The 12,495-nt window shown below is 40.0% G+C and overlaps 1 protein-coding gene across 10 annotated transcripts in view; it reads left to right on the top strand.

Moving 5' to 3' along the window:
• Positions 1-12,495, top strand: part of ARSG (arylsulfatase G) — a 188,534-nt gene that overhangs the window by 157,636 nt on the left and 18,403 nt on the right. For all 10 annotated transcript variants that reach the window (XM_072645498.1, XM_072645504.1, XM_072645502.1 and 7 more), the window contains 2 exons: positions 3,256-3,452; positions 4,258-4,338. In XM_072645498.1, the coding sequence (XP_072501599.1) occupies positions 3,256-3,452; positions 4,258-4,338 (278 nt within the window). The remainder of the gene's footprint in view (positions 1-3,255; positions 3,453-4,257; positions 4,339-12,495) is intronic.

Genomic DNA, 12,495 nt, shown 5'->3' on the forward strand with positions numbered 1-12,495 from the left:
TGGGACTGTTGAACAGGTTATTTCAGTTTCATCTCTGACCTGTGTCATTTGTGCAGCTCACAAATCCTGATCTCAGGGCAAGCTGGGACATGGCTTTGGCTTTTTTACTTCTTCAGGCTGCAGCATACTCTTAGTAGTGGTACATCTTATCTTTTGAGAAGTTTAGTTTCTCAGTATAGTTTCAGGAAGCACATCCTACTGGGCAATTAAGACTCAGGAACTCCTTGACCTCTCATACTTATGAGGCATCTGTCAAGGATGGAAATGTCCACTTTAGATCATTATTCCATCATATGTGCTTAGGGAAGGAAACGCAAAACAGAAGTACTCAGGAACTAGAGGCCTAGTCCTCCCACCCCAGCTCGAAATCCAAAGGAGTGTTGTCAGAGTCCCAAGAGACATGCTCAAAAGAGCATTTCTCCTCTCCTTTTATAACTTGAAAGGGTGAATTTTCCTGGCTCATTTGATAGTCATATTCAGTGTAGCTCCCCATTTCTGAGTACCAAGAAGGGATTTACTTCTCATCATTCGGTACTGTGTTGTTCAGTCATTTCAGTCATATCAGACTTTTCATGACCCCATTTGGAGTCTTTCTTGGCAAAGGTGCTTGAGTGGTTTGCCATTTCCTTTTTCAGGTCATTTTACATATTAGTAAACTGAGGCAAACAGGGGTAAATGCCTTGTCTAGAGTCACATAGCTAGTAAGTGTCTAAAGTCAGATATGAACTCAGAAAGATGAGTCTTCCTAACTTCCAGGACTGGCATCCTATCTACTGAGCCACCAAGCTTCTCTGTGCTAGAGTACAAATCCATCCCTATGGAGCCAAAGTCCATGTTCCACAGGATAGTCCCTGTAACATAAAATAATGTAAAAAATAATATGTATATATAATATATTTTATATAATATATATTTATATCATAAAAATAATATAAAATATAAAAAAGCAAAAAAAATGAGTAAAAGGGAGATTTGAACCCAAGTCTCCTGATTTAAGTCTATTCCTCTTTTTACTCCAATATATTGCTGTTGTAATCACTTATTTATATATACAGGGACAGAGACCCAAACACCCTCAAGTAAAAGGACTCTAGGAGGACAGAGGCACTAAAAGAGTCCCAAAGGCAAGGCCTTTGGCAGATATCTCCTTAGCCCCATTTCCTCGAGCCATGGTGGTGACCATGCTGCTTTTAGGTGGTTACCTGCCATCCCGTTTTTTCCCTATACTTTCCCATGGAACCTTCCCCCCAATAGGCCAGGCCATGGAGAAGCCACACAACTGGTATGCTTTAGGTATGGTCCACCTAGAACAAAGGACAAAACTAACTCAGTGTTTTCCCTCCAAAACATGTCACAAACTAACACATTATTGAAATTCTCAGCATGGCTTTCTAACCTTCACATAAGCAGCATTTCATGGAAAGAGGTACTAGGTAGAATCAGAGTTGCCCATCTTGTTGACAGTCCTTTCTACCAAATCCTCTAAAAGGTGTATCTGGTCTCTCTTTGAAGATTCCCAGTGAGAGGAGATCTAGTACTTCCCAGGACAGCCCATTATTTTCTAGAGAAGTCGATTATTAGGAAAATTTTCATTAAATCAGGTTTAAATTTGCATTTTTCTAACTTCCCCTCATTCCTCTGTTCTCTGGGACCAATAAAACTAGTCTGATGCTTCTACTCAGTAACCCTGATGGCTATTTTAATCCCCCCTTACTCTCCCCCTTCCCCTCCTCCCCCAGCTAAATACTGCTTTTTATTATAAGGGATCTGGTACTCCCATTCCCTGACCATTGTAGTTACCCTTTTCTGAATGAATTGCAACTTGTCTATGTGACTCCTAAAAAGTGATGCCCAGAACTGAAGGCTGTGACTAGATTTGTTCTTACCCATTCATGCTCCTGTGCCTTTCTTAATGTAGCTTTGGATAACGTTATCTTTTTGGCTTTCATATTATACTGTGATCTCCTCCTGGGCTGCAGTCCACTAAAATCTCCAGGTCTTTGGTATATGAATAGTTGTCTAGACACACATCAGCCATTCTATACTTTTAAAGTAGATTTTTTGAATCTAGGTGTAGGATTTTACATATATCCTCATTAAATTTCATTCTATTCAAATAGGATCACATTCTAGCCAGTTGAGTTATTTTCAGATCTGAACTTTGTAGATTCTTGAATGTAGGGACTGGAGGGAGTCAGAGGGGGGAGAATAGGATGCAGTGAGAAGGAAAAAAAATAGCTTCTTAAGTTCATAGATTTTTTAAAAATAAGGGCCTTTGGTTAACAGAAGTTTGGCACACTAATAAAAATTTACTTCAGTTTAATGGATCAGATCACAGGATCTATTATGATTATATTCGTCTCTCGAATTTTGTTTCCTTTAATCATCTGTTTTTATTAATAAGGGGGATAGAGGTATAGTTACTGATAAAATAAATTAACAGCTAATTCAAAGAAATTTTTTAAAAATTATGCTTTAGAATACATCATGAGTGGCAATGTGGCATAGCAGATATGCTGCATAAAACTTTTTCCAACAGATTAACTTTAACTGTGGCTTTTTTTCAAGCTCATACTAAAATAACTTTAAGTTACCTGAGCACATATAAGTCAAGTCAACCAGCATTTATTAAGAACCTATTATATGCTAGGCACTATACTAAATACAAAGAAAGGACAGAAACAGCTCATGCTTTCAAGGAGCTCACTCGAATGGGGAAGGAAAGGGACTGCATTCAGATAACTATATATGAAGCTATGTACAGAATAAATTGTAGCTAATCTCAGAGGAAAGCACTAACATTAGGGAAAACTGGAAAGACTTTTTGCAGAAGGTGGGACTTTAGCCAAGACTTGAAGGAAGGTAGGGAAGCTATGAGGTGGAGATGAGGAGTGAGAGAAGTACATGCATGGGAACAGCCAGTGAAAATGTCCCTGAGTTGGTAGAGGAAGTGTCTTGTTCAAGGAATAGCAAGGAGGCCATGGTCCCTGGATCACAGAATATATGGACAGGAGTAAGATGTAAGAACCAAAAATGTAGGACAGGGGCAGGTTGTGAAGGTTTTTCATAAAAACTTTTCAAACTGATTGGGCTAAGGGGAGGGGTAGGATTTAATGGGAAAGGTGATAATCAAAGAGCATTGTGGAAATCAGAGGGAAGGTAATTTAAAATTTTAGTAGAATTTGAAATAAATGGCCCTGGACAGTCCTGAGACAGACAACTGAAATTTGACTACTTTCCCTATTTCTATTTCAGCGATAGTGGCCGACCTTTCTTTCTGTATCTTGCCCTAACTCACATGCATGTTCCCTTGACTGTGACTCATCGGTCAGCAAAATTATCAGGACAAAGGCTATACAGGGAAAGCTTACGGGAGATGGACAACTTGGTCGGCAGGATAAAGGACAAAGTTGACAACACAGTGAAGGAAAACACATTCCTCTGGTTCACAGGTAAAGTAGTAAAAATCAGTTAGCCTAACCAAGATGTAATATATAACTCAGATTGAAATCCTTGCTGCCTAACTCTCTGAACAGAGGAAATACCTAAATGAGGTATTAATGAATGATGAAATACCTAATGAAATACCTTCATTAAAGGAGAAATCACTTATGACAGATTTCTTATGCCTGTAATTGACTTCAGTTCAGTTCAGTTTTGCAAACATTTATCAGGTTGTTACTATATGTGGGAGGAACTGACTAGGAGCTGAATATTGGCACTCCTCAGACCTGGGTTCAAATGTGACCTCAAACACTTCCTAGCTGTGTGACCCTGGGAGAGCCACTTAACCCTGTTTTCCTCAGTTTCCTCATCTGTAAAATGAACTGGAGAAGGAAATGGCCAACCACTCCAGCATCTTTGTGAAGAAAACCCTAAATGAGATCATGAAGGGACAGACACTACTGAAACAACTCATCAACAACAAATGTATATATTATATAGTGAGTAAATATGAATATGTATACATATAGGGAAGGCATATACCATATATATGCATATATACACATATATGTGTGTTGCATAACTTTGAAAACTGTAAAAAACTATGAGAATATCCAGTGTTGTTACCATTATCCAGTGTTGACACCATTAACACCATGTGGTTGTAGTCAGATTATCTGCTGACTACTTATGAAGACCACTCAGTGCTTTAAGTAACAAAAGTACAGATTTTGACTTCTATTTGAACTGGGATGACATGAATGATTGTCACGAGTTGTTTCAACTATTACATCCTGCTTTGTCTGCTTCCAGGGGACAATGGCCCATGGTCTCAGAAGTGTGAGCTGGCAGGAAATGTGGGACCCTTCGCTGGACTATGGCAAACTAACAGAGGTAGGGAGTAGGTCTTCAGAAAGGAATTCAGCTGGGATTTAGTGTGATAGCTTACACTGGGAAGCTGGGATTCCTGTCCCTGAAATGGCAATTCACATTCTGCTCTCAGAATTATCACTCTTGCCCTAGTAAAATGGTGGTAGAAATACTGATCAACTTCCCAATCCTAGAAGGAGAAGAAACATCTAGTTCTTAACTGACTTTTCTAACATTGTCTTTTATGTGAACCAAGCCTTCCGTTTCAGCCAGACTGGTCCCAAACAGAGCCTTCAGCTTTTCTGCTTTTGCATTTGGTCTTTCACAATTCTTTCTTTTGCATTGTTTCCTAACCCTAGCTGATGTAAATCTTACTCATCCTGAAAAGCCCAGCTATAATCTCTCCTATTTCATAATGCCTTTCATGATTAGACTGATCCATGATAAGTTCTTCATCTTTCCTTTCTCTGAATTCTACAGAGTTTCTTGCTTTCTCTCCTCCTGTGATCCCGTAATATATGTTATGAGAATTACAAAGCAGATAATCAAGAATTGATTGTAAATCCACAGGGATTTAAAAGTGTAGTACACTTTTGATGATCCTTGAGCACACTTTAAAACCCTGAACCTATTTACCCTTACCACCCAGCACCTTGTGAAGGTATGTCCCTAGACAACCTCTTAGTGTATGATGTGGTCATAGGATCTAATTATAGTTGATGAAGTTTTAATGTGGCAAAGAGGTATTAAAACTAACTGTAAAATTGTGACCATACCTTTCCAAGGTTCAAATAAATCCCTTGAATGGTTGAGCAGAAAACTGTCCTTACTTTTCAGGGTCATAAAAAAGTTGAGTTATTAGCTCTGTAGGCACTTCAAAGCTGAGATCGTGAAGCAGAAGAAGAACTAGGCTTCTGAGAGAGGTATTCACTATTGGTGAAGAGGAGGCAATTTCCTCTATTCTCTCCCCACCCCCTATTGGTCATGTCCCTTTGAAAAAGAGCTATTTGATCAGTAGGAGACAATCTAGCAGAGAGAACAGATATCTATCATCTATCTATCTATCTATCTATCTATCTATCTATCTATCTATCTATCTATCTATCTATCTACCTATCTATCTCTCTATCTATGTGTGTGTATATATATATATATATATATATATATGTACGTATGTATGTATGTACACAGTCTGACAGTATTGAAAGGAGACAGCTATGGACAAAAGCAGACCTTAGAAGCTCAGCTGAGCATATGAACAACAGAGATCATGTACCCAAGGGGAGCTACCTGAGGTCTTAATAAAGACAAAAAGAATGACCAGGTTCTATATTTCCAGAAGTTGTGAATTACCTTTGCCATGTAGGTATGCTAAAATGTGTCCCACTGCCATCATACTTTCTTAAGTACAAACCTATTCTTCCTATCTATGTATGCTGTGTACCTTTTTGGTTTATATAGGAAATGCTTTATCAATATTGAATTCTGTCATTCCAGCAAATACCTTTGTTAAGAGGTAATTGAGTCTAATGGCATATCATTTATGGGAAACATACAGGTGGGGGCTGATTAGCTATGGCATTAGGAGTGTAGGCTCAAAGGATTGCTCCTAGAACCTGTGGTAGCCGTTGCCTGTTGCAACTCTGGCCATTGAGTATGAACGCTAGTTTGAGTATTCCTTAGGGGATGCTATACTAATTTCAATGGTAAAATGGCTGTCTAAATAGGAAATAGAATGATTCTAAACTCTATGGCTGAGAGCAAAAATAAAATGCTCTTTGGTGTTAAAACTCTGATCTAGATGAATCCTCTTGTTCAAATTAAGGCTTTTTAGTTTGTTTTGTAGTTATTAGGACTAAGATAATGTGGCATAATGGAAGAATCCATAGGCTAGCAGTTTATTGGAGTCCTGATTCTGTTTGGACTTTGAGCAAATTACTTACCTTCCCTGGAACTCTTTCTCCATTGGTAAAGTGAGGAGGTCAGAAGAAATGATATCTAAAGCCTCTTCCAGTTCTGAATTTTGATTTTTGGTCTTGTACCTAGGGTAAATTGGTGTAGGCAAAGGACTGAGAGATGGTAGAATAGGCAGACATATGTTTGTTATGGTGGTATGAGTACTTTCTCCTCTGCCCATAATTATGATTCTTGCTATGTTACAACTTAATTATGGACATTCTCTGACCCCTGTGGGATAGGACTAGTGAGTATATTTCTTTGATGTTCCAGTGGAAAACCAATAAGGGGTGGTGGGCAAGAAATTAGAAAGAAGGGAGCCTAGAGAATCTCAAGTTGAGGGTTCTTTGTTTATTAGTTTTAGCATTCAGCAGCATAGATGTTTACAAAGAAACAGGTTCCTTTGGTGTTCCAAGTAAGGAGCATGCACAGTGAGAATCTTCCTATGTGAGGGTAGGAACCTACCTAAGGGCAACCGAACTACCAATTCAATTCAACAAATATGGAAGAACCTACTAAATGCAAGGCACTTTGCTTCGCCCCTGGAGATACAAAAATCAAAATGACAGTCTTCTTCCTTCAGGGACCTTATACTCCACAGAGAGGATGGGGAGAAGAGAGACAATCTGTAGGGCATATGATCTCTCAGTTGGTCCCTTTTTTGATGCATTTTTGAAACATCTAGTTAGGTTTGGAGGAAGTGGTCTGTGCCCATGGAAGGTTTTTTTCTGTTTTTGAAACTAACTGACCTGCTGAGTGATTGTACTGTGCCTACCCTACTGTTCTCATTAGCACAAGGCTCTCACCTACAGAGCAGAAGTTATAAATAACCACAATGTGAAATGCGGCAGCCAAGCATCCAGAGATATCAGAGTTAATAGGCTTTTGGATCTGGAAGTGAGTGACCTTAGTGAACATTAAGTCTAACCCTCTGGTTTTACTGCTAAGGGCACTGGGGTTCAGAGAGGGGGAAACAGCTTGCCCAAGATCACACAGCTAGTGCTGTTGCCCAGGATGACTGCTCCTCTACACCTCTTCCTTTTTGGCTGTGAAGAAAAATTTCCTTAGTATAATATAACATCCTGGCCCCTTCTAAAGTTACAGGAAGGCCTGTTCCTCCCCTCCAAGAGTGTGCTTTACATAATAAGAAAGAGGTGGGGGGTGGTAATGGGGGGGAGTGGACAAGAACCTTAGGAGAAAAAATATCTTGGCTCACATACACAGACACAACAGTTTCCTGGAGTCTGGACTTTGAATGTTACATTTTGGGTTTGAACTACAGAGATCACATGCTTTTTGTCATTTTATTGAGTGCCCACTTCCACACTGTGTCCCTCATAATGTGTCCTTTGGGATGTGCACTGTGTGACTTTGGGGAGGGCTGGAATGTTACCTCTCCTCTTGAGGACCAGATGCTATCCTGCTCCTTTTCAGTAGACTTTTGTCAGAAAGGACAGCACCTACAGATTCAAATCAACCCTTTGAACTCAAGATTTAAAATAAGAAGGTAGATCCGAGATCAACTGGTCCAAAGCCCTTGCTTTACAGGTGAGGACATTGTGACCCAGAGTTGAAATAACTCACGCACAGCTAGTTAGTAGCTTAACTGGAAGAAGCTGGTTCTCCTGTCTCTTCAAATAGCTCCTATGAAACTTTTTCTTTCTTTCTTTTTCTTCCTTCCTTTTTCTTCTTTCCTTCCTTCCTTCCTTCCTTCCTTCTTTTCTTCCTTTCTTTCTTCTTTTCTTTCTTCCTTCCTTTCTTCCTTCCTTCCTTCCTTCCTTCCTTCCTTCCTTCCTTCCTTCCTTCCTTCCTTCCTTTCTTTCTTTCTTTCTTTCTTTCTTTCTTTCTTTCTTTCTTTCTTTCTTTCTTTCTTTCTTTCTTTCTTCCTTCCTTCCATCCTTCCTTCTTTTCTTCCTTTCTTTCTTCTTTTCTTTCTTCCTTCCTTCCTTTCTCTTTCTTTCTTCCTTCCTTCCTTCCTTCCTTCCTTCCTTCCTTCCTTCCTTCCTTCCTTCCTTCCTTCCTTCCTTTCTTTCCTTCTTTCCTTCTTTCTTTCTTTCCTTCCTTCCTTTCTTTTCTTCTCTCTCTCTCTCTCTCTCTCCCTCTCTCTCTCTCCACTTCTCTCCCTATCTCCCCTACTTCTCTCCTCTCATCCCTCTCCTAGAAGCTAGGTCCTCTGACCCCCAGATCCAGTTTTCTCTCCATGATACTATGCTACCTCTCATTTCTCTAACTGAAATGATCCACAATCATCTCATTGTGAAAGCCTGCCCTCAATTGGCATTCTCAACGTTTTGGGGTCTCAGAACTCGTTTTTCCTCTTAATTATTGGGGAACCCCCAAAGAGCTTTTGCTTATGGGGGTTATATCTATTGATATTTACCACATTAGAAATTAAAACATGTTAGAATTATTATGAAAAAATTTAACCTTGTAGACTCCCTGAAAGGATCTTGAAAGTCCCCAGGAATCCCCAGACCACACATTGCCAACCATTGTTCTAGATGACTGTAGGAGGTAAAGGAAGTTAGTGGAGAATTGAGAGAGGTAGAGAGGAGATAATTCCATAACAAAACCAAATTAGGAATTTTTTTTCCAAGTTACAAATTTGAAAGTAACTCAAATTATATTCCTCATCAAGCTTTTTTTTTTTAACAAAAATATTGATAATAGGAAAAAAGGAAAATTAAAAAATGTGATGCATATTCATAGCCCAAGTTATTTTTAACTATGTGGATTTTAGACACCTGAGAAAGTATAAAGAATTTGAGTTGAGTAAGTTCATTGTAGAATTAGAGACTGAATCTTGGGCGCCTTGTTTCAGTCAGGGGTGTAGACTCAGTTTCACTTTCATTTAAATTTAGGCATTTCTTGTTGTGGGGGATCCTGCTTAGAAAAACTCTTTTAGATCAGATGAAAAGGTGACTGAACATGGTTGATGTTTTTACAATCATAAAGGACACACAGGAAGTAGTATTACAATGCAGCCTCTTCTCAAAACCAACCTGTTGCATCACACTGAGAACTGCTATTCATAAGCCCCCCCCCCCCCCCCCCCCCCGCCTTGTGCTCCCTTTTTGCTCCCTGATGAGGAAGCCACAGAGGACAACTGATCTGATGAGGCAGGAGTCCTCCTTTCACTTTGTTGTCTCTTGGTGGGGATGCTCAGCTTGGTGCTGATGCTTGTGAGAGGGATAAGGGGGCTGGATCACGTTCTTTCCTTTGCTTCTCATTAACTAGAATAGATTAAGGGGGAGGGGCTCGGGACACTGCCTTTCTCCCGTCAAAGGGCAGAATGCAAAAGGACAACATCCCCCTCAATCCTCAACAAGCCCCAGTTACAGGCTAGGAGCCTCTGGAGAGCTGTCTGAGGAAGGGGGTTCTTCTGGGCATTTTGTTGCATTGGCCAATTTGAGGCATCTTTCTGAACTAGTGTCCTCAGCTGAGAAATGAGGGGATGGCGTTAGATGACCTCAAAGATACAGGGGCTTTTAGCCTGCGTTCTGTGAACTTTTGCTTAAAAAATATTTTGAAAACTATGGTTCAGTACAATTGGTTTCCTTTGTAAACTAATGCATTTTTATTTTATGCGTTTAAAAATTTTCTTAGAAGAGGTCCATAGGTTTTACCATGCTGCCAGAGGGGTCTGTCTGTCTGTCTGTCTGTCTGTCTCTCTCTCTCTCTCTCTCTCTCACACACACACACATATACAGACATACACACACACACACACACATCCCCAGATCTCTAAATACATAATAATCCCATGCAGCCTATGACTTAGATTCAGGGTCCTAGGAGTCACCACTCCTCCCCTTCCTGACAATACCCCCAGACCTAATTTCCTATTTAGTGTGGAAGTGACGACTTGTTTTTTCCCCAAGATGAATGCCCCTCTGTCTGCTTCTTTGGCTTAATCTGAAGAGCAGAGTTGCTGTGCCTCCCCTCCCCCTCTCTCCATCTCCCAGTGATGAGGAAGCATTCTTGTTGTGTTTGTGTTTTTGGCATCCTGCTGCGCCTAGGAGACCTTGACAGTTTATAATTTATGCTATCAGGTTGTTGCATAACCTTTCCCACTGGGAAGCAACATTCTGCATCCTGGGCTTTCCATCCAGTGGGAGGATGGGAAGGCAGGCAGGGAAGGATGTGCTTGCTGCTGGGTGAATTAGTATTTACAGGTTGTTGGTGATGCCTTTGAATCTGTCTGGGTTGGGGTCATCTGCTAGAGATTCAGTCTCTGAAAGAGATTTAGGAAATCCAGAATGAGGTCTCCTCCAGAGTACTTTGGCCATATTGCCTAATCTAAGCTGTGCCCATATCTGCAACATTCTGTTTTTGCCTCATATTCATTTCCAAGTATATCCTTCCTCTTATGCTAGCCAGTGAGCCACTCCTTGTAACAAAAATTAAAAAATGAGAAAAAATTCAGCTCAGCAAAAACAATCACACGTTAACCATACCTGATAGCACATTCGATATTCCATACCCATGGTTTCCCATCTCTGCAACGAAAGGAGGTAAGTATATTTTCTCAATTTTTTTTTCAGAGCCACACTTGGTCATTATGATTATGCAAGATTCAGGTTCATTTTATTGTTTCTTCCCTTTAAATTGTTGTAGTCATCTAGTATGCTATTTTCCCAGTTCAAAGCAAAACTATTTAAAGAAATGGTATGGGAGTAAGGAACAGATAAAAGCTTGTTTAGCATGTGGCACCTACTGTGTACCAGGCACTGTGTTAAGTCCTTTGCAAATGTTATCTTATCTGATCCTCACATCAACCCTGGGATTTAGGAGCTGTTATTATCCCCATTTTACAATTGAGGAAACTGAGGCAGGTGGAGATTAAGTGACTTGCCTAGGGTCATGCAGCTCTTAAGTGTCTGAAGTAGTATTTGAACTTCAAACTTCCTGACTCCAGGAACAATACTTGTGCACTATGGTGCCACCAAGTGGTATGATAAGAGACATACATCCCCATGAAGATTGGACACTCCTAGAAAACGTGTGGAGAGGGGGTACATGTGTAGTCAGGTTCCGTGCAGTGAGGAGGACCCATGGAGGGAATACCTGTGGCTGAGGAGGACTCACATCTCTGATGCTTTAAGACTCCTGCCTTGTTTTTGGGTTTTTTTGGATACTGCCTTTAAAAAACTTAAATGTTCTCAATTATTAATTAATTATTAACTTAATTACTAATGATTCTTATTATTGATCTTTTTAGTTGTTAACTTATCAGCAAATATAAACATTTTAATATATAAGGAAGAATAAAGATGGGAATTTCTGTTAGCCAGAGGATTTTTCAATTTATGATTTAATTTTAACGAAGTAGTAACAAAATCTGCTTCTTTCTTCTAGAGATGTCATTGCTTTGTACTTATTGGACCTGTTCTCCACTGGCTTCTGCTTATCATGCAGCTTCCACTGGATGTTGCTCTGCTGGGCTCAACCATAGCCACTGCTCTGCTGGATGTGTGGTCAATAGCAGATGTGGCTCCATTAGACTATTCTTTATTACTGACGCAGTCTGTGCCAGATGTTGCCGGGCATGGTCCCATTGGGCATACAGTTATAGAATTTCCACAGAAGCCCTTGGCTACAGTATTATTTCTTCCTTTGAGAAGTGTGGCACTACAATAACTTTTTACTGCAGAATCCTGAGCCTTTAAAAAAACAACAAAAAAACCAAATCTAGTTCCTTTAGAAGAGCAGCAGTAATGGGTCGACAAAAATCCTTCCTTAGGAGAAATAAATCGTGGCTCTCCCTCGTTCTCCATCCCCCTCCCCCAATGAAGTGAACTATCTTTTCCCCTTCAGCGTTCTGGGTTCTGAGACTGTTGCAAAAGATTCTCAGCCCCAGGTACCAATTTCTTTAAAACAAAAAAAGCAGACACATTCCTAAGTACCTAGTGCTTTTGCACTAATCCTTTTCTTTGGATTAAACCCTCTCCCTGGGCAACCTCCTTATAATTAGGATGACCTCTCTCTATATACCACCGGATTTTAATCTCTGAAGGCTAGACTATCCTAGGTCATTAACCCTGTAAGGACTATTTGTCCAATAATTACCAGAACTCTGGGTTTTGCTGTTTTTCAATATTTTCGATTCCAAACCCATTCCATTTTTCCAGGTAGATAAACGAGTGATTAGAAAGACACAGAGGTTAATTATTATTGCTACACTGACTCCATCCCTGGCCCTTCCTAAATAGATTTGACCAGCGA

This window comes from Notamacropus eugenii, chromosome 2 (assembly GCF_028372415.1).
Source record: "Notamacropus eugenii isolate mMacEug1 chromosome 2, mMacEug1.pri_v2, whole genome shotgun sequence".
Taxonomy (NCBI): Eukaryota; Metazoa; Chordata; class Mammalia; order Diprotodontia; family Macropodidae; genus Notamacropus; species Notamacropus eugenii.